This window comes from Berghia stephanieae, chromosome 3 (genome assembly GCF_034508935.2).
Source record: "Berghia stephanieae isolate SIO BIC M18660-M18661 chromosome 3, UCSD_Bste_1.3, whole genome shotgun sequence".
NCBI classification, from domain to species: Eukaryota; Metazoa; Mollusca; class Gastropoda; order Nudibranchia; family Aeolidiidae; genus Berghia; species Berghia stephanieae.
The window spans coordinates 32819915-32847589 of NC_088362.1; the positions used below are offsets into that span (position 1 = coordinate 32819915).

Genomic DNA, 27675 nt, shown 5'->3' on the forward strand with positions numbered 1-27675 from the left:
ACAGATGAACGGTTTTGATGTAGAAAATACAAGTTGAGATTGAATTCTTGTACTTTAAGGTGTTAAACGATGGCAGAAACATTGTGATCTGTTTGGATGTAGAGCTCAGCATCTCCTCGATCAACTGGTTACGGCTACTAGGCCCGGTGGTATTCAATACATTACATATTTATGCCAGCAATATTCCGACACTTTAGAAAGAGGGAAAATATTCTGTATCAGCAATGTGAAGCATACTCTTAGTCCCTTCCAAAAGGCCCAGTAAACATTCAATTGTACAACCAAAAGTTCCAGTACTCCACTCATACCAAGAAAGGGGAGAAGATAAAGAACAGGATGGGTAGAGAGACAGTTTAATGTAATGTTAATGGTGGCATAATTTTTCCAAATCTCAAAGCCTTTACAATAAGTTTTCAACCAAGATATATTTTTGAAAATCAAATTGAAATTCCTTTAATTTGAACCCAAATTTCAATTTAGTTTTACAACTATAGTTTTGAATTAGCCTATGTTAAAATGAGAGCTTTTGATCTCAGAAGTTTGCACTGCAAATAACCAGTTGCCTCTTTAAATTAAATGCAGGGGAAATTAATATATCAATCTGAAGAAATTAAGTAAAACTAATTTTGGTGTGATTTTCCAATAGTCTCCGATAGATTACTCTGAGCACATTAATCATAACTAAAATCTACGGATTGAAATAAATAACATCTTTAATTCATGACCGGTTCTAAATTGTCAAAATTTATAAAAGTCAAAGAAGAATATTAGACGCAGATGGTAAATAACAGGAAAACAAATGATAAAAGGGCAAAAGAAAAAAAGAAAAATATTTCATACTGAAAGCAGAGTAATCGAGTAAACATAAAGAACTTTACAGAACTCAGAAAAGACAATTCAGGGCAGCAAGAGGACAACTCTCTCACACATATACCATTTATGGTGAATCTTTCATGGGCAATCAAAATTTATAGTTGGGATGATGAAAAAGGATGGATCATTTTGACATCCATGTTTTATCCTGATATAAAATAAGCCCATCAGCTTGTGAAGCTAGAATGGTGTTTGACATGATCTTGCAATTAACAGATGATGTAAGAATAAGTAATAACTCATCCTTATAGCTAACAGAACTGGCAAATGTGTCAACCAATTCAAACATTGATAGAAAGAGATTACACTGCAGGAATCTTATTCTCATATTTTCTTTTAAGGGAGGGGGAAGGCGGAATGTAACTCTCGTTATATAATTTTAACCACCCATGTAATCTTTTAAATTCACCATGCATTCTTTCTCAGACACCTTCCAAACACACTCAAACACATTGACAAGAGCACTCGCCTCACATATTCCAACAACCACAGTGGTATATAATTTTGAGCAAAGTATGTCGTCATACAATGTCAGCACGTTATGTTCTCCTGATTAAAAGAGCCTGATCAGTTTTCACAACCAGCACATTACTACTCCATGGCCAGTAAAATTTTGAGAAACTTTGGTGTTTCCATTTAATCATTTGAAATAAAGTTATACCTGAACACATAGAGGACAAAGTAAGTACTAGACGCTGAATGATAATAAAGAGTGGGGATAAACACCTGTCAGGAGTGAATTTCCATGCGTTGAGTTCATTCTGTTTTTGTTTGAGTTTTTCCTTATGTTCTTCCATCTCCTTGGACATTCGCTGGAATACCAGATTGATAGCTGGATCTAGAAGCATAGAACGAAGCTGAGCTGTATTCTGTGTCTGTTGCTGTTTCATTTCTTGAATTTGATTCTGAAACGGACAAAGCAGACATTACTGAGAAAACAAAAAATAGAGTTATGCGGTAAATTGATCTTTTAAAATGTTATAGAGAGGTAATTATTACATCACATTGCATGGGTGGGAATTGAAAATCGTGGTCCTAAATGGTAAATTAGATCCATTTGACCAAGAGCATTAGGTGCCCAAGCTTTATAGGAGTTAGCGAGGCTGTGTTCCCAGGAAATCATTTTCAAAATAAAGGCATTCTACATGTATGCCACTGACTCATAAAAAGGATATAACTGGTCAACACTTTTACTCAAAAGCATCTGAAATAAACACACCCATGATTCACCACAGAACCGCTGTTTTCAATGCCTTAATCATCATATTACAATAATGATACTCATTATTGTGATGGTAATGAACAGTGGTGATGTGCTGATGGCAGTAGTAATGACGCCATCGTTTAAATGATAATATTGTGGTTATCGTGGTTGAGATATAAATTGAAAAAGAGAACTTTACACAATGTTAGCTGTTATTATTATCATTAAATGGGCTATTATCATCAGCCAATAACCATTAGTAAAAGAAAATAGTAGTGAGCTGGAAAGAAATTAAAATGGAGAGAGAGAGAGAGAGAGAGGAGAGGGGGGAGGGAGAGGGAGGGAGAGAGAGAGAGAGAGAGAGAGAGAGAGAGAGAGAGGGGAGAGAGAGAGAGAGGAGGAGAGAGGAGAGAGGAGGGAGAGAGAGAGAGGAGGAGAGAGAGAGAGAGAGAGAGAGGAGAGAGAGGAGAGAGAGAGAGAGAGAGAGAGAGAGAGAGAGAGAGAGAGAGAGAGAGAGAGAGAGAGAGAGAGAGAGAGAGAGAGAGAGAAGAGGGGGAGGGAGGGAGGGAGAGTCCAACCGTATCCAAAGTTCGTTCCTCCTGCCCAATCAGTACTTAAACTCATTACATTCCCACTGAAACTCTAACAGTCCTCTGAACTACTTGCTGGCATACAACATGAAATAAGGCAATATTACCATGCACTCCTGCACTTCTTGTTCTTTGTTAGTGAGACGCATCACTAGTGTGTGCTCTCTTCTTGCAGCATCCACTACAGCATTTTTAGATTTCATATCATCGCAATCCTTCAAATCATCTTCATCTGTAAAATTTGAAAAGTGAAATTAAAAAAAAAACAAAAAACAATGCTTGAGTACTAAATACAGTAGAACTCGGAAATAGCGAGTTCGACGGGTCCACTCCTGATTACTCGCTATTTCCGAGTTCTCGCTATTCCCGAGTTGCCAGGAAAGGTCACTCGGCCGTACAAAAATATGGAAAGACAATGTGTGTGTGTGTGTGTTTGTGCGTGTGTGCCGCGCGTGCGTGCAAATGACTGTGTGTGGATAAAGTGGGATGAGGGTGGGGTTGAACACGGCCTTCGTTAACTACGTAATGATGGCCACAGGTTGAAGTTGATCCACCCCTTCCATTTCCATCAAGATTTCGTGTATGTGTTTGTCCGAGTGTTTGTATGCACTAGGCATGTTTGATGAGGTAAGCAAGCGCATCACTCAATCACTGACCCACTGAAATGATGGTTCCACGCTCCCCTCTCTCGCTGATCGTGTCATTCGTTAACGAATGCGACTCGCTGACCGATGCTGCGAATTGAGGCATGTTGACATGTTGGCTGCCAGTGCTTACCTCGCGCGGCACCACATTGGGTGAATAATTGACCCCCACACGCACACAAACACACACACCCAACCCCCACCCAAATTTGTTTCGCCTATTAAGTACTCTAGACTAGGCTACTATGTAATATTACTCGTAACAAAAAATAAGAAAAGAAAAGAAGCTAGGCTAAAAATATTTAAATCGCCCTTGTCTCTTGTTTTGCTTTATTTCGTTCGAAGTCCTAGGCTGGGGCAGGAAATGCTCGTTATTTCCGAGTTGACCTCTTGTTCATACTCGCTACTTGCATGCGAATTTTATTGACTCAAATAAGAGAAAAAAACGGGGATTTAGATTTTACTCGCTATTTCCGAGTTCTCGCTATTTCCGAGTACGTTACTTTCATGTTCTACTGTATTCCAAAGCAGAAATTGACAGGAATTACAGCTTTGTTTTCCTTTAAATTTATCCATTTTACTATAGATGGCAAAAATTACATGCACTATGCAAACATAACATATGGCAATATCATGAATATGAAATACAGCAATGCCCCACTTTGCCGTTTGAAAAATATATGATTCGGCGATTTTATGAGTATTTTTCACACATGTAAATCTACATCATCAAAATGGAGTCATATATTGATCAGCCAATAAATATGGGTGACTCAAACTCAAAAAGATGCAAAGTTTTTTGAGGAGACTAATCCTTGGGTCATCTGATGACATTCTTGGGTTGAAGATTTATGATTCAATCACACAAAATCTCAAGGACACACTAATTTGTACCATTTTCAAAAACAGTTCATGATGAATCAAATTTTTCCAAAGAGAAATTAAATAATTTTTGGATCAAGTATCCAGAAACAGGAATAGTTAAATATTAGGAATTGAATCAATATCATGAAAACAGCATATCGTCCAAGCTGATTAAACTTTGCATTAATTAGTAAATATATGCGGATGTCGTTTGCCACAAGAAAACCCAACTCCAATAATAAGTTATTTTGACAACTCAGAAAAAAAATCATTTTCATCTGTTTTTACTGGTTAAATAATATGAAAAAAATTGTGATCTAGCTCCAACAGAATATTAAAAATAGTTTCTCTCAGGTTAAAAAAAGTATGGACAGAGTATCAACTTTGTCCACACTTTTTCGACACTTAAAAAAAAATAATAATTTAATTTTAATGCTAGATCGTCAGTTTTTGGTTTATTCACTATTTAACTAAGAGAAACAGATGATGGCAATGCTTTTCCTTAATTTTTCCAATAGTATTAAAGTACTTTTGTAGCAAACACTACAAAAAAAGACCTTTTAGTACTTTTAGCACATCCTATATTCATATAGTCTAACAACTAACAAGCCTGGGTTTTTGAAGTGGTTAACCTAGGTTTTCTATAAGGCAATGCTGTAAAACACACTAACCTTCTCCTGCCTCCGGTCTCCTCTTTCTAGAGTTACTGTAACTTCCTTGGTCATCTTGGTCTCTGTTCCTGAAGAAACAAAATCAATATTCATCCCATCAATTAAAACTTGTTTAAATAAATAATAAACTTTTTTTTTAAAGAAAAAAAAAAAAAAAGGAAAACCATTAGAATATGAATTGATACAAAAAACATTGTCAATTTTTAATTTTTGAATGAAAATTCCCCAAATTTGTTCCAATTAATCTATGTATTGACAGCAAGATTTTAAAACAGTAATTAAGTAAAGTAAAGAATCGTTTTTACAATATTGACTAACTTGCACAATCAGTCATTAAGATCTTCAACAAATTGTCATTTAAATAAAAAATTAAATAATAGATAAATATTTAAGTTTTTATTTCTGACTGTAAAATCCCCCTATTTGTTTATTTGATCAACAATAAGTAACGTGTATCCTAGTCCAGCTATTAAAACAATTAGCAGAGCAATTGAATGGTTGTAATTAACAATATTACTTACTTGCTTAATTTTTCATGAAGATCTTCTTTGGAATTGTCATCAAAATCTAACCGAGGCTGAAAGGTAAAATAAAAGGATAAGGGTCCATGAAATTATATGTGACTGAAACATTTTTTTTAAAAATGGAGAGGCGAAATTCAATTTCAGAGTAAAATAAAATCAAGACATTCCCATCCGAAACAATGTTTGAATCAGGTACAAAGACCTTTGACAGAAACAGGAAATAAAGATAGAATCTGTATTTTCATTCAAATTATAGATTTGTGAAAAACAAAAACTACAATCAATCTTAAGTTTCATGTAAAATAAACAAAATAACACACCATTACACTTCATTTTGCACATAGATCCAGTGTGAAATCATAGAAAAAAATAAAATAAAATAATCCAAAAATACTAAAAATTTAAATTGTGACAAAGAAAAAAACTTTTATTGATATTTCATCTATAAAAGTCTTACTGAGTGCATTACAGGGATTTTAAAATTATTATTGAATGAGAGAAAGAAAGAGCAAAAAATCTGATGTACAAAAGCATTTTAATATTTAAAAGATATGAAGTGAGTAGAAAAGTGCCAGAAGACAATAGAGAATAAAAAAAATTTTCGCGGCGGTGGTGGGGTTTGAACCTGCGACCTTATTGGTACGACAACTCCGCCTGGCAGGTGAGAGCGTGGCTCTACCGTGTGAGCTATCCACGAACACAAAAATATTCGTTTCAAACCCAAAGTCATTTCTAGATCCCTCTCTCACCCACTTCTTGAGATCGCCGATTCGTTCGCCACCATCGCGAAGTAATTTTGACCAGCAGTTAAGCTTAATAGCCAATATTCTCATCACAAACATATAACATAGAAACGATTGAGACATTGAGTATGCTCCGGTGTATGGGGTGAATTTTTAATTCAGAAAAGTGAGTGGAGCAGGCACTTATGTTGGTAACAACAAGATATGAAGTGAGTAGAAAAGTGCCAGAAGACAATAGAGAATAAAAAAATTTTTCGCGGCGGTGGTGGGGTTTGAACCTGCGACCTTATTGGTACGACAACTCCGCCTGGCAGGTGAGAGCGTGGCTCTACCGTGTGAGCTATCCACGAACACAAAAATATTCGTTTCAAACCCAAAGTCATTTCTAGATCCCTCTCTCACCCACTTCTTGAGATCGCCGATTCGTTCGCCACCATCGCGAAGTAATTTTGACCAGCAGTTAAGCTTAATAGCCAATATTCTCATCACAAACATATAACATAGAAACGATTGAGACATTTTTATTCTCTATTGTCTTCTGGCACTTTTCTACTCACTTCATATCTTGTTGTTACCAACATAAGTGCCTGCTCCACTCACTTTTCTGAATTAAAAATTCACCCCAAACACCGGAGCATACTCAATGTCTCAATCGTTTCTATGTTATATGTTTGTGATGAGAATATTGGCTATTAAGCTTAACTGCTGGTCAAAATTACTTCGCGATGGTGGCGAACGAATCGGCGATCTCAAGAAGTGGGTGAGAGAGGGATCTAGAAATGACTTTGGGTTTGAAACGAATATTTTTGTGTTCGTGGATAGCTCACACGGTAGAGCCACGCTCTCACCTGCCAGGCGGAGTTGTCGTACCAATAAGGTCGCAGGTTCAAACCCCACCACCGCCGCGAAAAAATTTTTTATTCTCTATTGTCTTCTGGCACTTTTCTACTCACTTCATATCTTGTTGTTACCAACATAAGTGCCTGCTCTACTCACTTTTCTGAATTAAAAATTCACCCCATACACCGGAGCATACTCAATGTCTCAATCGTTTCTATGTTATATGTTTGTGATGAGAATATTGGCTATTAAGCTTAACTGCTGGTCAATATTACTTCGCGATGGTGGCGAACGAATCGGCGATCTCAAGAAGTGGGTGAGAGAGGGATCTAGAAATGACTTTGGGTTTGAAACGAATATTTTTGTGTTCGTGGATAGCTCACACGGTAGAGCCACGCTCTCACCTGCCAGGCGGAGTTGTCGTACCAATAAGGTCGCAGGTTCAAACCCCACCACCGCCGCGAAAAAAAAAAAAAAAAAAAAAATTTATTCTCTATTGTCTTCTGGCACTTTTCTACTCACTTCATATCTTGTTGTTACCAACATAAGTGCCTGCTCCACTCACTTTTCTGAATTAAAAATTCACCCCATTTTAATATTTAAAATATTTCACAGGCAAACAATTCAATAAACATCCTTTTCCATTTAAAGTTTAAATCTATTGTTTTTAGAAGAAAATTAAAGCTTTACATGATCTTTGTATTCCTATCTATGAAAATACTGGCATACTAACCCGCTTTGGTGAGGCCGAACCTTCTGACATGATTTAATTTTCTAATCTGAAATTTGATAATAAAACGTTAAAAAATAGAAAATGACATCAACATTTGTTTTCTTAATGAAAGAATTTTATTTCAACCATCTGGAGTTTTCATTAATGAAGACAATCCTCAAATTAAACCTTCCTTACACATTCGTAATCTTAAAATAACTTTCATGACGCCAAATCAACTTTTTTCAGAAAATTGCTAAGTGCTTTTAAAATAAGTTATAATTTCATCCACTCTTTCTGGAATAATAACTTATATAAGACAGTTTAAATTTTAAGACATCTGCATTTTTCAAAATACATTCCAAGCTATCTACAACTCCAGATCAATTGTAAAAGTAAAAATAATGTTGGAAATTAAAATGCCAACTTCATATTTTTTTTTAGAATTTCTTCATTTTCACTTTTGTCCCACATGGACGTCTACAGGTTATCCCAAAAATCAAATATCAGACGAGCAAATAGTATTTGTAAGTTGAAAGGAGGGTAAAGGAGTTATTTAAAATGTAGTTTAAATTTAGTGTGTATACACTGTAAATTTACATAACTCATTAAAAGTAAAAGCACGACGTTATATTATAATATTATGATAGGTTGACGGTTGACCTCATTTAATTTTTGGATTGGAAAGGTGAGGATGAGGTCATTCTAATTTGCAAATTGTCTTTCATTTTTTGTAATTGTAATTAAATTAGTTTTGCATTCAATATGTATTTTGTTGCAAAAATGGTCTGCTGTTCCACTGAGATAAGACTGCATATGAACACTCAGTCACAGTAATAGTAATAACAATAACAGCTTACATTGTAGAAGGAGTTTCATGTAGTTAGCAGTATCTAGACGTCTAGACGCTAGTCGGAGTAGGATAAGAATATTAGATATATAGACTATATGAGATGTGTATGAGTAAGTGAGTAAGCGGAGTAGGGTTGGACGTTGGTCAGGGCCCTGAGTCAGGGTGTGGAGTGCGAGTGTGAAAGTGAATGAGGAGGAAGAAGTAAGAAGATTGTGAAAGGGCAATGAGGATGAGGAGGCGATAACGTTTTCATGTACAAGAAATAAATACTCTTGTAATTATTATTCTGTATTGTCACTGATTTACACTTTTTTTTTTTTTTTCAGTTTTATTGACTTGTGGCAACATCAGAACCAGAGAACCACGACGGTCAAGTTATGTCGATCAACAACGTCACTTTCTCTCGATACAAGGTACTTCGTTGGGTTGATAACGAGCATATGGATTCTTTAGACCGAGAATAAAGAAATGCATGTACCACAATATTTTTTTAGTTGATTAGATGCAACTCTCGTAGACATCAACGTTGATTTTTCTTATTCTAATTCAAGTAACCGTAGGTTGTGACATCCGCCATTGCACTACAACAATTCAATATGCAATTATGCAAATAAGGTGCGATAGAACGCGAGATGCAATATAATTTCTAATTTAAGATTTAAAATTTTTGAAAACGTGTGGATAAATCTTGAATTTTATTCACAAGGCGTAAGGTATTGTAAAATAATAATAATAATAGGCGATTACAAAAGTATTTTAAGCATAATTTTAGTTCTTCGGGAACCAAATATCACATTACTTCATTAAGTATTTGGCAACATTTATTAAAAATGGTTCCTAGATTAACCTTTGACCCAGCCTACAAACTCACTCCAAAACAAAAGAACAACTTTCCCCGTTTCCTTGCTCTCAACTCCTACGTTGCGATTAGTTTTTCTTTTTATTTATTATATATCGTTCCTATGTTATATTGACAGCTTCAAAATGCTCAGCACATCTGCTTTCGCTCTCAAGAGGTAACTGTTAAACTTAAGATTGTGTTCTTGTTGAAAACAAACTCGCTGCTACTGCGAACTGTTTTGTCGGTATGGTGACCGCACCGTGACCCTTTTTCTTTTTCAAGGCCACTGCCATGCAATCCCTTCACAGTCGAGTTGATCGTGATTATTTCCTGTTGCAATCATTTCGTTTTATCATTCTTTAGTCTAAAGAACTTGTCATCGACCAAGAAATCGATAAGCACGTCATTATCCCCTCAAATGGGTCTCTTAGTCTTAGTACTTAGTACTCCAAGTAGTATGATTATGATTATGATTCATACTGATGTACTGATGTCACAATTCCCCCCCCCCCCCACTTTTTTTTTCTTTTTTTTTTTAAATCCAAGTCCCGTAAACTTTACTTCACATGATTAGGCTACATATTGAGATGATCATTACGTTTTTATAAGTAGGTTATCTAGATCAAGGGGGGAAAACATTTTGACCCAATTTTGCGGTCCCAATGGACTTTCAATAAATACTTTCATATTCAGGCATGCAGAAAACTATCTTTGAGTTTCCAACACTAACAATTCTTGGTCTTGACCTCAGCCTCAACGTGAACTTAATTCCATTGTTTTGTTTGGATCTTTTTCAGATGTCTTGCAAAGCCTGGAATCTGCAATAATCTTACTGCATTCTCAAGACTCAAACATTCCTTGCCAGATCTGAAGTATGACTTCAATGCTCTTGAGCCATACATTTCAGCAGACATTATGAGGCTGCATTATGAAAAACATCATCAAACATATGTGAATAATCTAAATGTTGCAGAGGAAAAGCTTGCTGAGGCAGCAGAACAAAGTGAGTGGTTAGGGTTATGTAAATAGGAGAAGTTATATATACTCAAAAATTATTTTATTTAAGGCTGAATATAGGATTTATGTGATCTAGTGGTATGACACTCACCTTCAGTTCCATGGTTCGAGTCCTGTTCTGATTGGCACATAATTGAGACCTTGGAAAAGACCCTTTTTCACATTCTCTCACCGTACTCGGGTGTAAAAAGAGTACTCTGGGTGGTTAACGTCTGAAAAAATGTAATATCGCCTTACAGACTTTATGTCTCGTCCTACATGTTAAGTGTTGCTGTTGTCTTAGGACCCTTGTAAAGCACTTTAAGCACACTTAGTGAATTTTACACTATATAAATGATCCAAGGACTTGATCCTTAGTGTTGTATACGATAGCATATAGTTACATAATCTCAAATAGCTTGGTATGCATCATTTATAGATAGTATGTACTTGGCTAAGAAGCTCACAACATTGCCATCTGGAAGTAAAACGGACCAACACACAAAACTATGTGTAATCTTGAACGTTTAGTCTGGTTAATACAGTTTAGTGAGAATTACTCATACAGATGGATGGGCCAGCGTGATGTCATCTTTGTTCTATCAATAGACAGAGTATTTTTTATTTTTTTTACAGATTAACCAAAGAAACATGACATTTTTCTGTGCACAGCTTTTATAATGTGATAAAGAAGAAATAACTGTGTGATGTGTGAAAAGATCAGATCATCTTTCACAATCCTGTATCTCTGTAAATAGAAAAATATTTATTTAGGTACTTAAGATTTCCTCTCTTTAAAAAAGTCAACTGGGCATTCTTTTTCAGCTTAACAAGGTTAAAATCGGTAGAGATTCCAAAACTTCATTTTTACTTTACTTACTTATGCCCGTCACTCCTAGTGGAGCATAGGCCTCCATCTTCCTCTGTCCTGGGCCATCTTCTCCAACTCTCCCCAGGTGTGTCCCATCCTCTTCATGTCCGCCTCCAGGTCTCGCCGCCAGGTGTTTCTAGGCCGCCCTCTCTTCCGTTTTCCCTGGGGGTTCCATCTCAGCGCCTGCCTAGCGGTGTTATTGGTTGGCTTCCTCAGGGTGTGCCCAATCCATCTCCATCGGCGGCGTCTGATTTCGTCTTCTGCTGGCATTTGAGATGTTCTCTGCCACAGGTCTGCGTTGTTGATCCTGTCTGGCCAGTGAATCTTGAGGATCCTTCTGAGGCAGCTATTGATGAAGGTCTGTACTTTTCCGGTGGTGGTCTTGGTGGTCCTCCAGGTCTCCGCTCCATACAAAAGGACTGACTTGACATTTGAATTGAAGAGTCTTATTTTGGTTCGGGTTGACACCACCTTGGAGCTCCAGATGTTTTTAAGCTGCAAGTATGCTACCCTCGCCTTGCCAATTCTTGCCTTTACGTCTGCATCTGTGCCACCCTGTTTATCTAATATGCTGCCTAAATACGTGAAGTGGTCAACCTCATCCAGTTTGCTCTCGTGCAGTTTGATTGGTTCTTTACTATTTGTGTTTATTTTGAGGACCTTTGTTTTACCCTCATGGGCCCCGAGTCCGATTTGTGATGACTTTGCTGTTATCTCTGTTGTCTTGTCCTGCATTTGTTGGTGATTGTGGGACAGCAAGGCCAAGTCATCTGCAAATCGTCGAGCTGGTCGAACAATGTCCACTGAATCCCATTTCTCCTACCTGCTGACCTCATTGTCCAGTCAATCGCCAAAAGGAAGAGAAAGGGTGACAGAAGACATCCCTGTCTGACTCCAGTGTTCACATTGAAGCTATCTGTCAGTTGTCCCCCATGGATTACTCGACAGGTCACTCCCTCGTAGGAACTTTGGATCAGGCTGACTATTTTTGTTGAAACCCCATAGTGGCGGAGTATTTTCCATAAGGTTTCTCGGTCCACACTGTCAAACGCTTTTTCATAATCAACGAAGTTGATGTACAACGGGGAATTCCACTCCAAGGATTGCTCAATTATGATGCGTAGGGTTGCAATTTGGTCAACACATGATCTATTCCTGCGGAAGCCAGCCTGTTGGTCGCGAAGGAGGGGGTCAACAGCAATTTTAATTCTCTCCAAGATTATTCTATTAAAGACTTTTCCTGGCACTGACAGAAGCGTTATTCCTCGGTAGTTGTTGCAATTGCTGAGGTTGCCTTTCTTAGGCAGTTTGACGAGGTACCCTTCCTTCCACTCTGTTGGTACTTCTTCCTCCTCCCAGATCTTCTTGAAGAGAGGATAAAGCATTTTTGTGGTCGTTTTTAAGTCCGTCTTTAAAGCTTCTGCGGGAATGTTGTCTGGCCCAGCTGCCTTGCCATTCTTCAATAGTTTGATAGCGTTCCTGATCTCCTCTTTAGTCGGGTGTCTACAGTTGATGTCAAGGTCTGTATCAGCTGGGTTGATGTTTGGGGCGTTCGACGGAGCTGGTCTGTTCAGAAGCTCTTCAAAGTGAAGAGCCCACCTATTTAGTTGCTGTTCCTTTCCCAGGATGGTGTTTCCTTCTTTGTCTTTGACTGGTCGCTCGGGCCTATTGTTATTCCCCGACAGTTTCTTTGATATGTCATACAGCTGTTTCATGTTGTTGCTGGCTGCTGCTTTCTCTGCTTCTTCCGCCAGGCTGTCAATGTATTTGCGCTTATCTGTTCTTGCACTCCTCTTAACTTCTCTGTTGGCTTCTGTGAAGTCTTTCTGTGCCTTTGCCTTTGTGGCTCTTGTCCGGCAATTGTTTATGACTGCCTTCTTTTGCTTCCTTGTCTGGATCTTTTGCAGTGTTTTGGCTGAAATCCATTCCTTATGGTGGTGTCTCATCGGCCCAAGCACTTCCTGACAGGTTGTCTTGTGTCCTTCTTCACTTTCTGCCAATCATCTTCCACACTGCTCTCTTCCAAAAACTGATCTTTTAATACTTTATACATATTGGTGAGAGTCAGGCTGAATTTTCCTCGGGTATCTGGATCTTTCAACAAATTGACATTGTACTTCTCTCTTTTCGTTGCTTCCATCCAATTTCTCTTCAGTTTTAATTTCAGCCTTGCTACAACCAGGTGGTAGTCCGATGCAACGTCTGCTCCTCTTTTCACCCGTACATCCATCAGGGACCTTCTGAATTTCTTAGCTATGCAGATGTGGTCAATCTGGTTTACGGTAACAAGGTCGGGTGATACCCATATAGCCTTATGTATTCTTCTGTAGGGGAAAGTGCTACCTCCAATGATCAGGTTATTCATAGCACAAAAGTCTGCAAATTTCTCCCCATTCTCGTTCATTACTCCCAGTCCATGTTTTCCCATCACTTCCTCGAACCCTGTATTATCTGTCCCTATCTTTGCGTTTATGTCACCCATGAGAATGTTCACATCTTTCTCTGGATACTTGGCCAGGACATTCTGCAATCTGTTGTAAAACCTGTCTTTTACCTCTTCGTCATGTTCATTTGTTGGTGCATAACACTGTATTATATTCATTGTGATCTTCTTCACTTTTGTTCTGAAGGAAGCTCCGATAATTCGCGGTCCGTGTGCTTCCCATCCTAACAGGGCCTGCTGTGCAGATTTTGACAGCATGAGTGCCACACCTTCTGTGTGTGGAGCGTTCTCTTCTTCGTGCCCGGAATACAGTAAGAGCTCTCCTGTGATCAGTTTCATCTGCCCTGACTGGGTCCAACGGGTCTCACTGATTCCAAGCAGTGTGAGGTTGTAGCTTTTCATTTCTGCTGCTACTTGGTTGGTTTTTCCCGTCTCATACATGGTCCTCACATTCCATGTTCCGACGTTGATGGTTCTGGTCGAAAGAAGGAAAGTCGGCCTTGTAACTTCCTCTCGGCTTTCACTGCAAAGCGTCATCTGTCGCAAAGACCCTTCCTCTCCAGAACAGTAGTAATTGGGTTTTCTTTCGTCGACGTTTCTGTAGCGGCTTGTGTTTTCCAGGGTGGAGTTGCTGGCCCTACGCCTAACCCTCCTCCTTTCTCATCCGGGCTTGGGACCGGCAATGGCGGAGTTAAAACTTCATTTTTACAGGGGGAAAAAATCAGACCTGGAGTCAAAAATGGTGGGTGGTGGGCGACTTCTGTCACCCTCAAACTCCAGTGAGGTCATATGGTTCCAAGAAAAGCCTCCACCACTTTCACAGAATCATCACAACCACCACACACACACTCTCTCTTTCTCTCTCTCTCTCTCTCTCTCTCTCTCTCTCTCTCTATCTATCTCTCTCTCTCTCTCTCTCTCTCTATCTCTCTCTCTATCTCTCTCTCTCTCTCTCTCTCTCTCTCTCTCTCTCTCTCTCTCTCTCTCTCTCTCTCTCTCTCTCTCTCTCTCTCTTTTTATTTTTTTTTTTTAATATAAATTTTCATTGATCACTCAAAATTGTTTGTTTCAGGAGACACCAATGCCATCATCAAACTTCTTCCTGCCCTGAAATTCAATGGTGGAGGCCACATTAACCACACCATCTTCTGGGAGAATTTGAGTCCACATGGTGGTGGAGAGCCGACTGGTGACCTTTTGGACACTGTCAGAGAGAACTTTGGTACCTTTGAAAGAATGAAGGGAGAGCTTGTGTCAACTGCTATCGGAATTCAGGGGTCAGGCTGGTGTTGGCTTGGGTACAACAAGGTGACGGGACGACTTCGTATTTCTGTGTGTGCCAATCAAGATCCCCTAGAGGCCACCACAGGTAAAGTTTGGGAATTTCTGTAGCTCAGTTGGTAGTGCACTTACTTTACACACAAAGGGATCGGTATTGATCCTGGGTGCAGTCAAAAAGATTTCTGATCCCCCTCTTAGATCTGATGGAAAATACTTTGTTCTCATTTGTATCAAATATTCTTTAACAAGTTTAGAAACCAGTGAATCAATTTTTTAAAATATTGATTTTAGAGATTTGGGCATTTTACTTCATTAAAAATGTAAAACACATAAAAATGTCTCGATACAGTCCTCAGTGGATTCTAGCATGCTGAATTCCAGCACTCTCTGCAATACGGCATACTGGAGTTTGACGACTGATTTTTATATATATAAAATAAGTCGTTACCTCCCATTAGCATCGAGATTTGGCATGCTCAGATTCTAGGACACTTGTTGGCTTCTCCTGAGAGAATTTTTATCAAACTTTGACTCTCTGGATGGACTTGCCCTAGTGACTCTTGTACGGTGAGGGGTGTATGCGTTTGATAACCCGCAATTGACCTAACAGACTTATTGACAATTGATAAATGATGGAAAAATAAGGACCCTGTGAATATATTTGCTTCATTTTAATTTTGTTTATGTAAATATTTTGGAAAAATAAACATTATAGGTGGATCGGTGGCTCATCTGTACAGTGTATTGTCTTGTCACAAAAGTCAAGCAGTGTTTAGCATTGTCAGTGGCTGGATGAGTGACAAGTTATGGAAAATTCCAGTCTTGTTGCGTCCTTGGGTAAGTGTAGTATATGAAATGGAAATATGGTTCCATGTGGCCTGTTGGGGAAGTAAATGAAACATTGTGAAGTGCATTGAGCATGGTAAATCCATGGAAATGCTCTGTATAAATGTTCATGTTTATTTTTTATTTTTCAAATTTGTTATATATATCTTTTAAACAATTGAATTGCAGGTCTTGTTCCTCTTTTCGGCATTGACGTGTGGGAACACGCTTACTATCTCCAGTACAAAAATGTTCGTCCCGACTACATCCAAGCCATTTTCAATGTGGCCAACTGGAGCGATGTTGGACAGAGGCTGGCTAAGGTCCGTATGACCGGATAAATTGTGAAAAAAATGAATGAATTATTATAGAATAAAGTAAAGTATTGTGATGATTACCAATGTTGCCAGATTGTTAATGTTATTGTTAATTGCAAGCTAATGTATGTATCAGATTTGTCATTTATACAGATATTTTGTGGGCAATCTGTGGCCAATTTCAGACTTTTTTTTTATTGTCCATAATATGATATTTTAATACAAGAGGAAAAGTAATGAAAATTATTTAGTTTTGCCCAGAAATGGACAAGCGATCAATTTGTACTACACTACTTCAACTATGAAGCTTTAAGATAATTTATGTAATTGAATGTAAAAATAATTAATATTTGGTAATACAGGGGTATTTTGGGGTGGGGTTCTTGAAATTCTGATTTTTTAATTATTTTTTTTTAATTTTCATTATACAAATTATTCGTTTGTTGTCTATGGCTGATCCAATGTATGATTTGCATACTTCATGTTTTGATTCATTATTTGATTTCTGCGAAATACATACTTTTGAAAATTTAGAGCTGTGTTGATTTTAAACTTTTTGATTTATTTTTCAATTTGTTGAGAGTAGAATGGGGAGTGGTTTGAATGGCCTTGCAGAGAACAAACAGATTAATACCAAATGAATACAAAATATACAAACCAAAATGTCATGGCATCGAACTTTCAACGTTCCTTCATTGAATGGCGACAAGTCATATTCAGTTTGTTTTTTTTTCAGAATATTTTCCACCTTTGAAACATACCTGATGGTATTTAGTGAGGTATTGTGTGTGAAGTGCCTTACCCCAGGAAATAATGCCAGGCCTAGAGTCTTGTAATGATTATCACTCATCCGTTTACTGACCAGGCTCAACATTGATTGACTTTGTAACAAGACCATGTCATTCCATTTTTTAGAAATATTTATTTTTATTAAAAGAAATCAACAGAGTCAATCAAAAGCAGCTACTTCACTTCCATGTATATTTGCAGCACACATTCTGATCTGCTCGTAATCTACACAGTGGATTTTATAGGAATAAAATCTGTCCAATAGGTTTTGTCCTGGTGATGTGGTAGAATTCTTGAACACACAGGCAACAACAAGGACAATGACTAAAAAAATGTAGAGCGACTGTTTTGATCCAGTGCAGCAGTGGTCTTTCTGGTGTTGAATAGAACTCGCAAAAGTTGCAGGCACCGTAAAACTCCTACAAATAAATCTCTTTAGGAAACTCACATGTGTATATATAATACATACATATATATATATATATATATATATATATATATATATATATATATATATATATATATATATATATATATATATAAATGCTTCCATACATACATACATTCATTCATTCATAAATGCTTACATAGATACACACACACACACACACACACACACATATATACATACATACATATGTTTTTAATACATCCATATAGATCCCGATAAATCTATACGTTTTTTCATGCACAAGTAAAGAAACTAAAATAAGTTTGAAATCAAGTCAATTTGTTATATATCAAATTATTTATTAAAGTAATACATATGATTAAAAGGAAACCTTGAAATTTCAAGTTACAAATCAATATAACACAATATACTCTGGATACAACAAGGTTGGTGAGATCGAGTGAAACATTTTGTTATATCCTAAGGCTTGGAGTGAAAAATTTTCGTATTGCAGCAATACAACAAGAACAGAGCTGCAAACTTTCGTGTATCCCCGAGGATTTTCTTGTCTTTTTCTTTATTTTTATTTTGTTGTGGGGTTTGTTTTTTTTTATCTTTGTTTTGTTTTTTGGTGTTGTTGTCAGGGTTTTTAGTTAAAATAAATCTTGACAGGTCTACTAAAATCCCGATTATCCTTGTTTTTTTTTTATTTTCTTGATAATTTAGTGATATTTACACGTGTAATTGTAATGTGACTAATTCAGATGGGTGGGGTCTTTTGACCTCCCAAGGGGGACGGAGAGTTCACTACTGTTGTCTTCAATCCCCCTTTATCAGTATCAGTTTTCCCTTATTGCGTAAGCATTCCAGGATCCCAGTTGCTCTCAATCCATTTTCGAAATCACCGAGGTACATAGCTTATTTTAAATGGTAGAGCCGAGCAATTTAATCCAAATCTGTAGTCTAGAGGGGGTAGAGGTGATCCCTCTGGCGTCCGAATATCAAACTGATGTATCAGTGAAGCTAAAAATAGAAACATTTCGAGCTTGGCCATGGCTTCTCCCAGACAGGCTCGTTTTCCTGAAAATATTGAATTTCAAATTCCGTTAAAAAATGAATAATCAAGGCAACTTTTTAAAAATATAAATTTGAATACATTACTATCCCTATTTTATAAGCGCACCGTGCGCTTAGAACATTGAATCACAAAGGTTGCACTTATTTGATACAATAATTGAAGAAAATGTGAACTACGAATTGAAAATTATCTTGACCCGACTTGTCCATATATGCAAGTCTGACATCCGAATCCACTTATGAGCTTATTTTAACATTGTAATGGATAATATTTTGCGTCATTTTAAAAAAAGATTTCCATTAAAACAAGACAATGACCCCATAAGGAATTTGGTTATCAGACCTACAAATAAGTGCACGTCGTCGTGACCCTATAAACAACTTACATTATTCAATATAAAAGTTCACTACGTTGTCAACACGGAATCAAAATATTATACTGTGCAAATATGAAAAGCATCATCTGCCTCTTTACTTTAACGATGGCACTTCAGAAAAGTGAGTGGAGCTAGCACCTGTGTTGATAATAACAAGAAATGAAATGAGTAGAAATGTGCCAGAAGACAATAGGGAATAAGCACTTTGCGGCAATGAGGATTCGAATTCGCGACCTGACTGTTACAACAACTCTGCCTAGCCACGAGAAGGACACTCTACAATTGACACCATCGATTATTATAGAGCGTCCCTCGTGTGGCCAGGCGGAGTTGCCGTAATAGCCGGGTTGTAACAAACATTCCTTTGTTATTGTGTTAAGATTTAATAGGATTCAAAAATCTGATGTCACACCCGCCCAGCAACGAGAAATTTGGTTCTAAACAAAGGAAATCGGTACTTTTTATTCTTCATGCTGGCTATAACTTTTTCACGTGTCATGTGATTAGAATGTATAAGATTAAGTCAAAACATTATCAGATTTATAATGTTTTTCTCCTCTGGATACACTTTGATGCTCGTCGGAGAAGTATTTCATTCCGCCATTGTTCCGATAGTTTAGAACCAATTACTAAGTTACTATGCGTCATTACGAGGGACGTGACGTCACGACTGTTGAATCCTATTGCTTACCTAGAGAAAAGGGAATGAGCTCCTCTCGTCTGATTAGTTGGCCAGTGACGTCATCGATGAATCGTTCTGGGCGGAAGTTGAATGGATCACCCCAAATGTCGTGCGAATGAAGGACTGAGTCAAGGCTAGGCATGATGATGGATCCACGAGGAATCAGGAACTCTTTGAGATGGACATCGGCTGACGCTGAAACGAAAGCCATTATGAAATTATTTTTTTAAAACTTGAGCTTTTATATAGCGCAATATCCACTTACCGTGCTCTAAGTTTTCGGATCGGAAGGTCCTGGGTTCGAGCCTAGTTCGGCGCATGGTTGAGTCCTTGGAGAATGCTCTTTACTCATATTCTCTCGCCGTACTCAGGTGTAAAATGAGTACCAGGCCGTAAACAGCGTTGTCTCTGTCCGAAAAAAAATTGTAATATCGCATAACAGGCGTCATGTCCGGTCGGAAATGTTAAATGTTGCTGTTGGCCAAGGACCCCTTGTAAAGCGCATTGAGCACATATTTAATGGATATTGCTCTATATAAAATCTCAATTTTTAAATATTTTTTTAAAAATCCATCTTATTTTAATTAAACCATTGTTGGTTTAAATTAACATTTAGCGGGTGGTTGGATGGGAGCATCACCCTTGAATCATATACCTATGATGTTCGCATGGGTGTACGATCCGATAGTGATGTCGTTTCTTCTTCTCTTTACTAGCCTATCCTGCTTCTTTGGTTTGTGATTGTATTTTTGACAGGAGATATTTTTTTTCTGTAAATCTTCTGCCTGTTTGTTCTTGGTTATTTATAATTTAGCTTATGATATCTTTAGGTTATGATTTTGATTTACATTTGTACTATTTTTGTTAGATTGCTTGTTTTTTTTTTTTTTTGTTTCAGCGGTCTCTCATATAACCTCAATTGTGTTGGAAGAGACCTAAAGCAACAAACAAACAAAAAAGTAACATTTTATATCAAACTTGAATCACAGTGCTAAAGAACCTTTGATTCCGTAACGGCATCAGCTTTTAAAGGTTTCACAGCCAATATTTCGATCTACCCAATCTGCGAGGGCCCGATTGCTCAGCTGGTAGAGCACTCGCTTCACAAGCAAAGGGACCGAGATTGATTCCGAGGGCAGTCGACATCATTTTTCTTTTTCCCTGACCTCCCTCGCTCACCCACCAATGGTTGGGCAGCTGGGTCTATTAGATCTGGCGACTTTGCGATCAACTTGCGTCCTATCGAAAGGGTAGCAAGTAATTGCTATTATTCCTTTAAACGACATGGTAACCGGGATAAACTTCTATTACTTACCAGTAATGAAGTGAGTAGGAAAGTGCCAGAGACAATAGAGAATAAAAATTTCGCGGCGGGGATGGGGGCTCGAACACGCGATCTTAGTGGTATGACAACTCCGCCTGGCCGAGGAGAGCGTGACTCTACCGTACGATCAATCCACCACTCCACTTACCAGTGTGATATATAGAGAAAGGGCTGATGCTAGACAACCTCTGTGTTTCCATGATGGTGGCCTCCAAATAACGACAATGAGGGCGATCTTGTGACGTAGGCAGGCGGTCTGGCCCTACGACGTCCATTAGCTCTTTGTAGCAACGGCTGAAAGCCTCCGGGTGGTGTAGGAGATAAAGCACAGCCCAGCACAACGTTGATGAAGTCGTCTCAGTACCAGCAGCAACAAGACTCTTTAGAATGCCCAGCAAATTCGGGACTGTTGATAGAAAAATGTTTCCCCTTGATTAAGTAGTTATATTTCGGTTGCATGAGGAAAAGGACACACACAAAAAAAAAAAAGACAAACAATTTTTAAACACACACACACACACACACACACACTTACAAAAAAAATCAACTTTATTTCGCCGATTTAGACCACAGAAAATGTTTTAAGATCAAGGGAATATGACAATATGCTCGCATTATTATTACTATTATTATTATTGTTATTATCATCATCATCATCATTATTATTATTATTATTATTATTATTATTATTATTATTATTATTATTATTATTATTATTATTATTATTATTACTATTATTATTATTATTATTATTATTATTATTATTATTATTATTATTATTATTATTATTATTATCATTATGTGTTTATTATTATTATTATTATTATTATTATTATTATTATTATTATTATTATTATTTTTTATTATTATTATTATTATTATTATTATTATTATTATTATTATTATTATTGTTGTTGTTGTTGTTGTTGTTGTTGTTTTATTATTATTATTATTATTATTATTATTATTATTATTATTATTATTATTATTGTTATAACCATAATGATAATATCGTCATCCCCATTGGGAAGGCTTATTTGTGCGAAGTTCGCTCGATTTATTTAGGGTTTTTATAACAGCCCTTTTGTTGATATATATATATATATATATATATATATATATATATATATATATATATATATATATATATATATATATATATACGAGGGCTCTTTCATAATTAACCGAAAAATGCCTGTAAAATCCGCGTTTTTTTATGCTATCAACAAAATTTTTGCACGTGTTCATACCTTGACTCGTCCTTCATTTCTCTACGTAACAGCCAAGTCTGTCGACACACTTCTGCCAACGCCGCACCATGGAATAGATACCCTCTCGGAAGAAATTTCCGTCAAGGTTTTGTAGCCATTTCCGCACATGGCCAACAAGCTCTTCATCGACATCAAAGCGCTTTCCTGCCAGCTCACGTTTCAGTGGCCCAAAGAGGTGATAATCAGATGGTGCGAGGTCTGGACTGTGTGGTGGGTGTGGCAAAATCTCCCATCCATATTTCTCTAGCCAACCTTGCGTCACTCGTGCTGTGTGGGGTGTAGCGTTGTCGTGTTGCAAAATGACCCCGTTGGTCAACTGCCCTGGGCGCTTTCTGCGAATGGCCTCCCTAAGCTTGTGAAGAGTTTGGCAGTACCTTGCAGCATTGATTGTTTCTCCAGGTTGTAAGGTTTCGAACAGAATAACACCACGACTGTCCCAGAAAACAGTTCCCATTATTTTCTTTGCTGACCGCATGACTTTGAATTTCTTCGCGACAGGTGAGGATGGATGTTTCCATGTCATCGAATCTTGCTTTGTTTCTGGGGTGCAATGGTGCAACCAAGTCTCATCACCGGTGACTATGCTGTCAAGAAAAGTCACATCGTACCCTAGAAAGTCTCCGCCGGCGTTGGCAGTATGCCCGTGAACCCTGCGTGAGCTCTTGCTTATTCTCAAAAGTTCCCTGCAGATGTCCAATCTTTGTTCTTTATGATTGTCTGTCAATTGCTTAGGAACCCATCTTGCGCTGACTTTTCTGTAGCCAAGTTCATCAAATACAATTCTATGGGCAGAAGTTTCCGAAATTTCAAGACTGCTTGCGATTTCATGAAGTTTCAACCTCCTGTCTTGACGAATAAGCTCATCAACTCGCTTCATATTGTCTTCTGACGTCGCAGTTATCGAACGCCCTCTCCCTTCCCTGTCTGTCAAGTCGGAATGGCCGGCTTCAAACAAATTACACCAGTGATAGACTTGTGTACGGCTTATAACATGCTCACCATATACACTCTGAAGTTCTTTATGAATTTCGGTAGGATTCAGACTTTTGGCGTTCAAAAAAACGTATGACAGCTCTGATTTCCTCCTTTGACCAAGTTTCAAGGTGGGCCGCCATCTTTAAAATCGTCTAGAAATTCTTTGTGCAAAATGATGCACTTCATAATTTCTGGGAATATCCGTAAGGAAATAAGGAATATCATGTCGTTTACAGAATTAAAAAATCTCCACTGGTTGCTGAGCAATGGGCATTTTTCGGTTATTTCTGAAAGAGCCCTCGTATATATATGACATGGCGGTCCCAAATTTTGCAAGCAAAAAACAGCAAAATTTGCAAAAAATTTGCAAAAAGTTGCGATTAAGTTTCCTAAAAACCCATAATTCTTTCATGAAAAAGAAATGTATTTGTTTGTTTATAAGGGTTTCGCAGCGCTTGCAACAAATGTAAGGTCATAGCAGCGCCATAAAAAGGAAGAAAATGGGATCTAATAAAAAGTTCTAGAATTACAATTAAAGTACCCAAGAAAAAGGAAGAACACGCTATCAGTGTACTTATTTTGAGATTATCTAACTGTTTCATCCTGACACAAGCACAGGTCCCCCAGTGATGACAATGAAAATTTGTCCAAAAGGAGGAAAATCTACCGGCCCGTCAGTCAAACCCAAATCTAATGCAAATATAACATCGCTATTCATAGTTATTTAATATATTATTAGTCCTAAAGCACTTCTGATCATAAGACACATCCTGGCCTTTTGCAATTATAATTTAATGAATTGTCATTTCCAATTAAACATTTTAGAGGCCTATTATGTCGCCCACTATATCAAGCGATTATGATAAACTTTTGGCCAAAAGACCAGGAGGTATTTTTTTTACATAACAACCCCGGTTAGTGTCTGTATTATTGCAACCTTGTGATGATGCAGCTTATAAATAAGAATCTTTAATTAATTGCAAAACATATTCCATCAACAAATCAAATTTAAATTAGCCTTTAAACAATCATTTCTTAAATTGATCAGCCTAACTTATTATCTCTCTATTACCAAATGATATCTATAAACATAATATGAAAATTGAAGGGTGGCTGAGAGAGAAATATGGATTTGATGAGAGAGAGAGAGAGAGAGAGAGAGAGAGAGAGAGAGAGAGAGAGAGAGAGAGAGAGAGAGAGAGAGAGAGAGAGAGAATTTATGAATGTAAATCTCGAAAATTTGCAAAAATTTGCAACGAATTGCAAATTTTGCGGCCGCATTGCAAATCATCGATTTTTTGCCATTTTTGCGTCCGCAACGCGGCCGCAAGCGATGCAAAGAACTGCCATGACAGATATATATATATATATATATATATATATATATATATATATATATATATAGATAGATAGATGGATGGATAGAGAGACAGACAGATAGATAGATATTGGGATGTATATAGGAGCGATAAATGAGTAATATATCGATTTTGCGAGTGCGTGTATGTGTGTATGTATGTGTGAGCGAGAGAGATATATAGACAGATAGATAGATATATATATATGGAGAGAGAATAACAGAGATACAGAGAGGGAGAAATAATTATAGAGAAAGAGATTGATAGATAGATAGATCTGTCATTTGCATTTTTTGCCAAATTGGGACCTAAAATTTGCCAAAAGTTGCCAAAAAAAAACCCCAAAAATTTGCCAAGAAATTTGCCAAAAAGACCAAAATTTGCCCAAAAATTTGCCGAGGAGAACTAAGCGTTTCAGTAAAAATTAACACGCGATACAGAAAAAAATATATAAAAGACAATTTATTACATTTAAGGAGGCTACATTTATTAATTTACACAATAGCGTTGTTACAAAGATTTTAAAGGATCATTATCCGTAGAGAGTAGCTTCCCTTGGTTTGGGCCCAGGCAAAGCTGCAACTTTTCTCAAGTTTCGCACTTTTTTTTTTCGTTATTTTATTTTCGCTTCTTTTTTTTCCCCAAAATTTGCCACGCGATTTGCCAATTTTCCCAAAATTTGCCACGATTTGCCAATTTTGGTAAATTTGCCAAAATTTGCGGATCGCCCTGATATTTGCGGCCGCAAAAAATGCAGATGACAGATAGATAGATAGAGAGAGAGAGAGAGAGAGAGAGAGAGAGAGAGAGAGAGAGAGAGAGAGAGAGAGAGAGAGAGAGAGAGAGAGATCATTACCATCCATGCCGTTAACGACGTCATTGTTATTTTCTTTCTGTTTCTCCTTTTCCGCCCTCAGTAAAAACGCTGTGATAAAGTCTTCGGGTTCTTGCCTGGCATTGCTGTCCTTCAGCAATCTTTCTTTTCTCACCTCGATTTCCTTGGACACAATCCGATCCAACTCGTTGGATAGCCTTTCTGCTTTCTGTAATCTGGAAGTTCGAATAATAAAGATAATAATAATAATAATAATAATAATAATAATAATAATAATAATAATAATAATAATAATAAATTAATTATTATTATTATTATTATTATTATTATTATTATTATTATTATTATTATTATTATTATTATTATTATTATTATTATTATTATAAGCAATAATAATGATAATAACAATAATATAATAATAATAATAATAATAATAATAATAATAATAATAATAATAATAATAATAATAATAATAATAATAATAATAATAATAATAATAATAATAATAAGCCCAGTTGACCCGTAGTTTGCGTCGGGGAGTGACAAGAAAAGTTTTTAAAAAAATAAAATTTTTGTTGTGAAATTTTCTTACCCGATTTGATTTTATCATTAACTCTAAATCTTCTTCCGTGTATTATGGAAAACAGTCTCAAATTGGAATCATGCAGGGTCAACGAGTACTTATTTTTAGGTCTGATAACACAAATTGTTGTGGGCCCAGTTTTTGTAATGGCTATATTAAGTACTCTCAAACCAACACAAAATATTGTCCATTACAATGCTAAATCAAGCTCATAACGTTAGGTGTAAATGGAAACACACACTGAAGTCTTGATTAATATTAGTAATAATTATAATATTTAAGTTAAAGAAAATTTATTTGATTGTGTCATTATTCTTGACATTTCTCGCAATATCATAACAATGCAGGGGAAAAAATTCCATATAGGCCTTCAGGCGCCACTTCAAGGACAGTAAATTTACTTGTTTGCTTCCCTTGAGTCTTATTTATCCATAGAAAGAAACGTATCGACCTCTGCCAAGCCGTTAACACGACCAGTTTTCATTACTATCATGGTTTAAACATTTTCAGTCGAGCAAAGGTGTATGGCCATCTTGGTTGTGCGGCTATGTGGTCTAGTGGTTTGACACTCACTTTCGAATCGGAAGGTCCTGGGTTCGAGTTTCGCTCGGCGCATAGTTGAGTCCTTGGAAAAGACTCTTTACTCATATTCTCTCACCGTACTCAGGTGTAAAATGAGTAGCTGACCGTTAAGAGCGTTGTTTCTATCCGAAAAAAAACCCTGTAATATCGACTAACAGACGTCATGTCTCTTTCTTCATGTTAAGTGTTGCTGTTGGCTAGGTGCCTATTGTAAAGCTTTGAGCACGTTTAGTGGATATTGCGCTATATTAAAGATCAATTTTTTAAATTATTTTTTTAGTAATGAATCTAATTTATTAAACTTTTGTTTTCTAATCATGATTATCATGGATAGATCTAATTTTAAATTCAGGATTTGATGTTTAGGTCATCCGATATAACAACTACATCGCGAACAACAATTGAACCTCGGTATAACAGTGATGGACCAGTATAAAATCCGTAACAACCCAAATGACCTAAATCACTATCTTTAAACAAATAATTTGTTCTCTCTCTCTCTCTCTCTCTCTCTCTCTCTCTCTCTCTCTCTCTCTCTCTCCCCCCCCCCCCCCCTTCTCTCTCTCTCACTTTCAAAAATTTCAAAGTAACCGTTGATTGTGTGTGTGTGTGTGTGCGCGCGCGCGCGCGCGTGTGTGTGTGTGGGTGGGTGGGTGGATGGGTGGATGAGTGGGTGTGTTTTGTGCTACACATTGTCTGCCTGCAGCAGGGCCCGTACTATACTGAAAATGAAGTAGTTTAGTAGTAAGTTGCACACAAATACATAGTTTACACGAATTAGGGCTGGCCTAGCTCTCCGTTGCCTGTAGTGTAGGCTTATCTGAACGTAATGCATTACATTTGGAGACGTGGGCTTTGGCGCACCTGTTATAACCGATTAGGCTCTTAAAAGACCTGTTATAGCAGGAACATTGTACTAAAAGCAAAGAGGGGGGGGGGGGAAATGGAGATTTTAATAATCCATGTTATAACCGGGTCTTGTTATATCCGATCCTGTTATACATCGGTTCCACTGTACCTAAAAGATAAAGGCTGGGGTTCTCATAGTTCGATCTCGTTGAAGTTCACGTCTGACATTTATTTATTTATTTATTTATTTATTTATTTATTTATGTATTTATTAATTTATTAATTTATTTATTCATTTGTTTGTTGGTTTATATCCTGATTTATTTACATACTTTTATATATTTATCTAAAAAGTAGAAGTAGTAGTAGTAGTAGTAGTAGTAGTAGTAGTAGTAGTAGTAGTAGTAGTAGTAGTAGTAGTAGTAGTAGTAGTAGTAGTAGTAGTAGTAGTAGTAGTAGTAGTGAAATATTTCAATCGCTTTCAACTTTC

General features: G+C 37.0%; 3 protein-coding genes across 6 annotated transcripts in view; 1 reads left to right on the forward strand and 2 right to left on the reverse strand.

Annotated features, from left to right (window-relative positions):
• Positions 1 to 11376, reverse strand: part of LOC144967557 (uncharacterized) — a 26530-nt gene extending 15154 nt beyond the window's left edge. Inside the window, exons 1-7 of one of the 2 annotated variants that reach the window (XM_078904990.1) lie at positions 11236 to 11376; positions 10468 to 10588; positions 7687 to 7732; positions 5368 to 5423; positions 4847 to 4914; positions 2775 to 2899; positions 1600 to 1778 (exon numbers count right to left, since the gene is read on the reverse strand). In XM_078904990.1, coding sequence (XP_078761116.1) covers positions 1600 to 1778; positions 2775 to 2899; positions 4847 to 4914; positions 5368 to 5423; positions 7687 to 7716 — 458 coding nt within the window. In that variant the 5' untranslated portion in view covers positions 7717 to 7732; positions 10468 to 10588; positions 11236 to 11376. Of the gene's footprint in view, positions 1 to 1599; positions 1779 to 2774; positions 2900 to 4846; positions 4915 to 5367; positions 5424 to 7686; positions 7733 to 8996; positions 9129 to 10467; positions 10589 to 11235 lie in introns of those variants that run through there. The other variant, XM_078904989.1, reaches the window with a different exon arrangement.
• LOC144967558 (superoxide dismutase [Mn], mitochondrial-like) lies at positions 9384 to 16625 on the forward strand. 2 transcript variants are annotated; one of them, XM_078904991.1, is made up of 4 exons: positions 9384 to 9534; positions 10157 to 10362; positions 14742 to 15038; positions 15965 to 16625. In XM_078904991.1, exons 1-4 carry the CDS (start codon positions 9503 to 9505, stop codon positions 16114 to 16116), a joined length of 687 nt encoding a protein of 228 aa, XP_078761117.1. In that variant the 5' UTR covers positions 9384 to 9502; the 3' UTR covers positions 16117 to 16625. The 2 variants fall into 2 exon arrangements, with proteins under 2 accessions (XP_078761117.1, XP_078761118.1); XM_078904992.1 differs by lacking the exon at positions 9384 to 9534 and adding an exon at positions 9739 to 9757.
• Positions 16626 to 17610: 985 nt separating this feature from the next.
• LOC144967559 (cytochrome P450 2U1-like) overlaps positions 17611 to 27675 on the reverse strand; it is a 41518-nt gene continuing 31453 nt past the window's right edge. For both annotated transcript variants that reach the window (XM_078904994.1, XM_078904993.1), the window contains exons 6-9: positions 25193 to 25386; positions 20881 to 21138; positions 19418 to 19603; positions 17611 to 18352 (exon numbers count right to left, since the gene is read on the reverse strand). In XM_078904994.1, coding sequence (XP_078761120.1) covers positions 18174 to 18352; positions 19418 to 19603; positions 20881 to 21138; positions 25193 to 25386 — 817 coding nt within the window. In that variant the 3' untranslated portion in view covers positions 17611 to 18173. The remainder of the gene's footprint in view (positions 18353 to 19417; positions 19604 to 20880; positions 21139 to 25192; positions 25387 to 27675) is intronic.

Excerpts from the sequence above, each read along its gene's own strand:
- LOC144967558 (XM_078904991.1), top strand. The coding sequence starts at position 9,503 with ATGCTCAGCACATCTGCTTTCGCTCTCAAGAG. Across the intron at positions 9,535-10,156 it reads TCTGCTTTCGCTCTCAAGAG|ATGTCTTGCAAAGCCTGGAA; the intron begins GTAACTGTTAAA and ends GATCTTTTTCAG. Across the intron at positions 15,039-15,964 it reads TCCCCTAGAGGCCACCACAG|GTCTTGTTCCTCTTTTCGGC; the intron begins GTAAAGTTTGGG and ends ATTGAATTGCAG.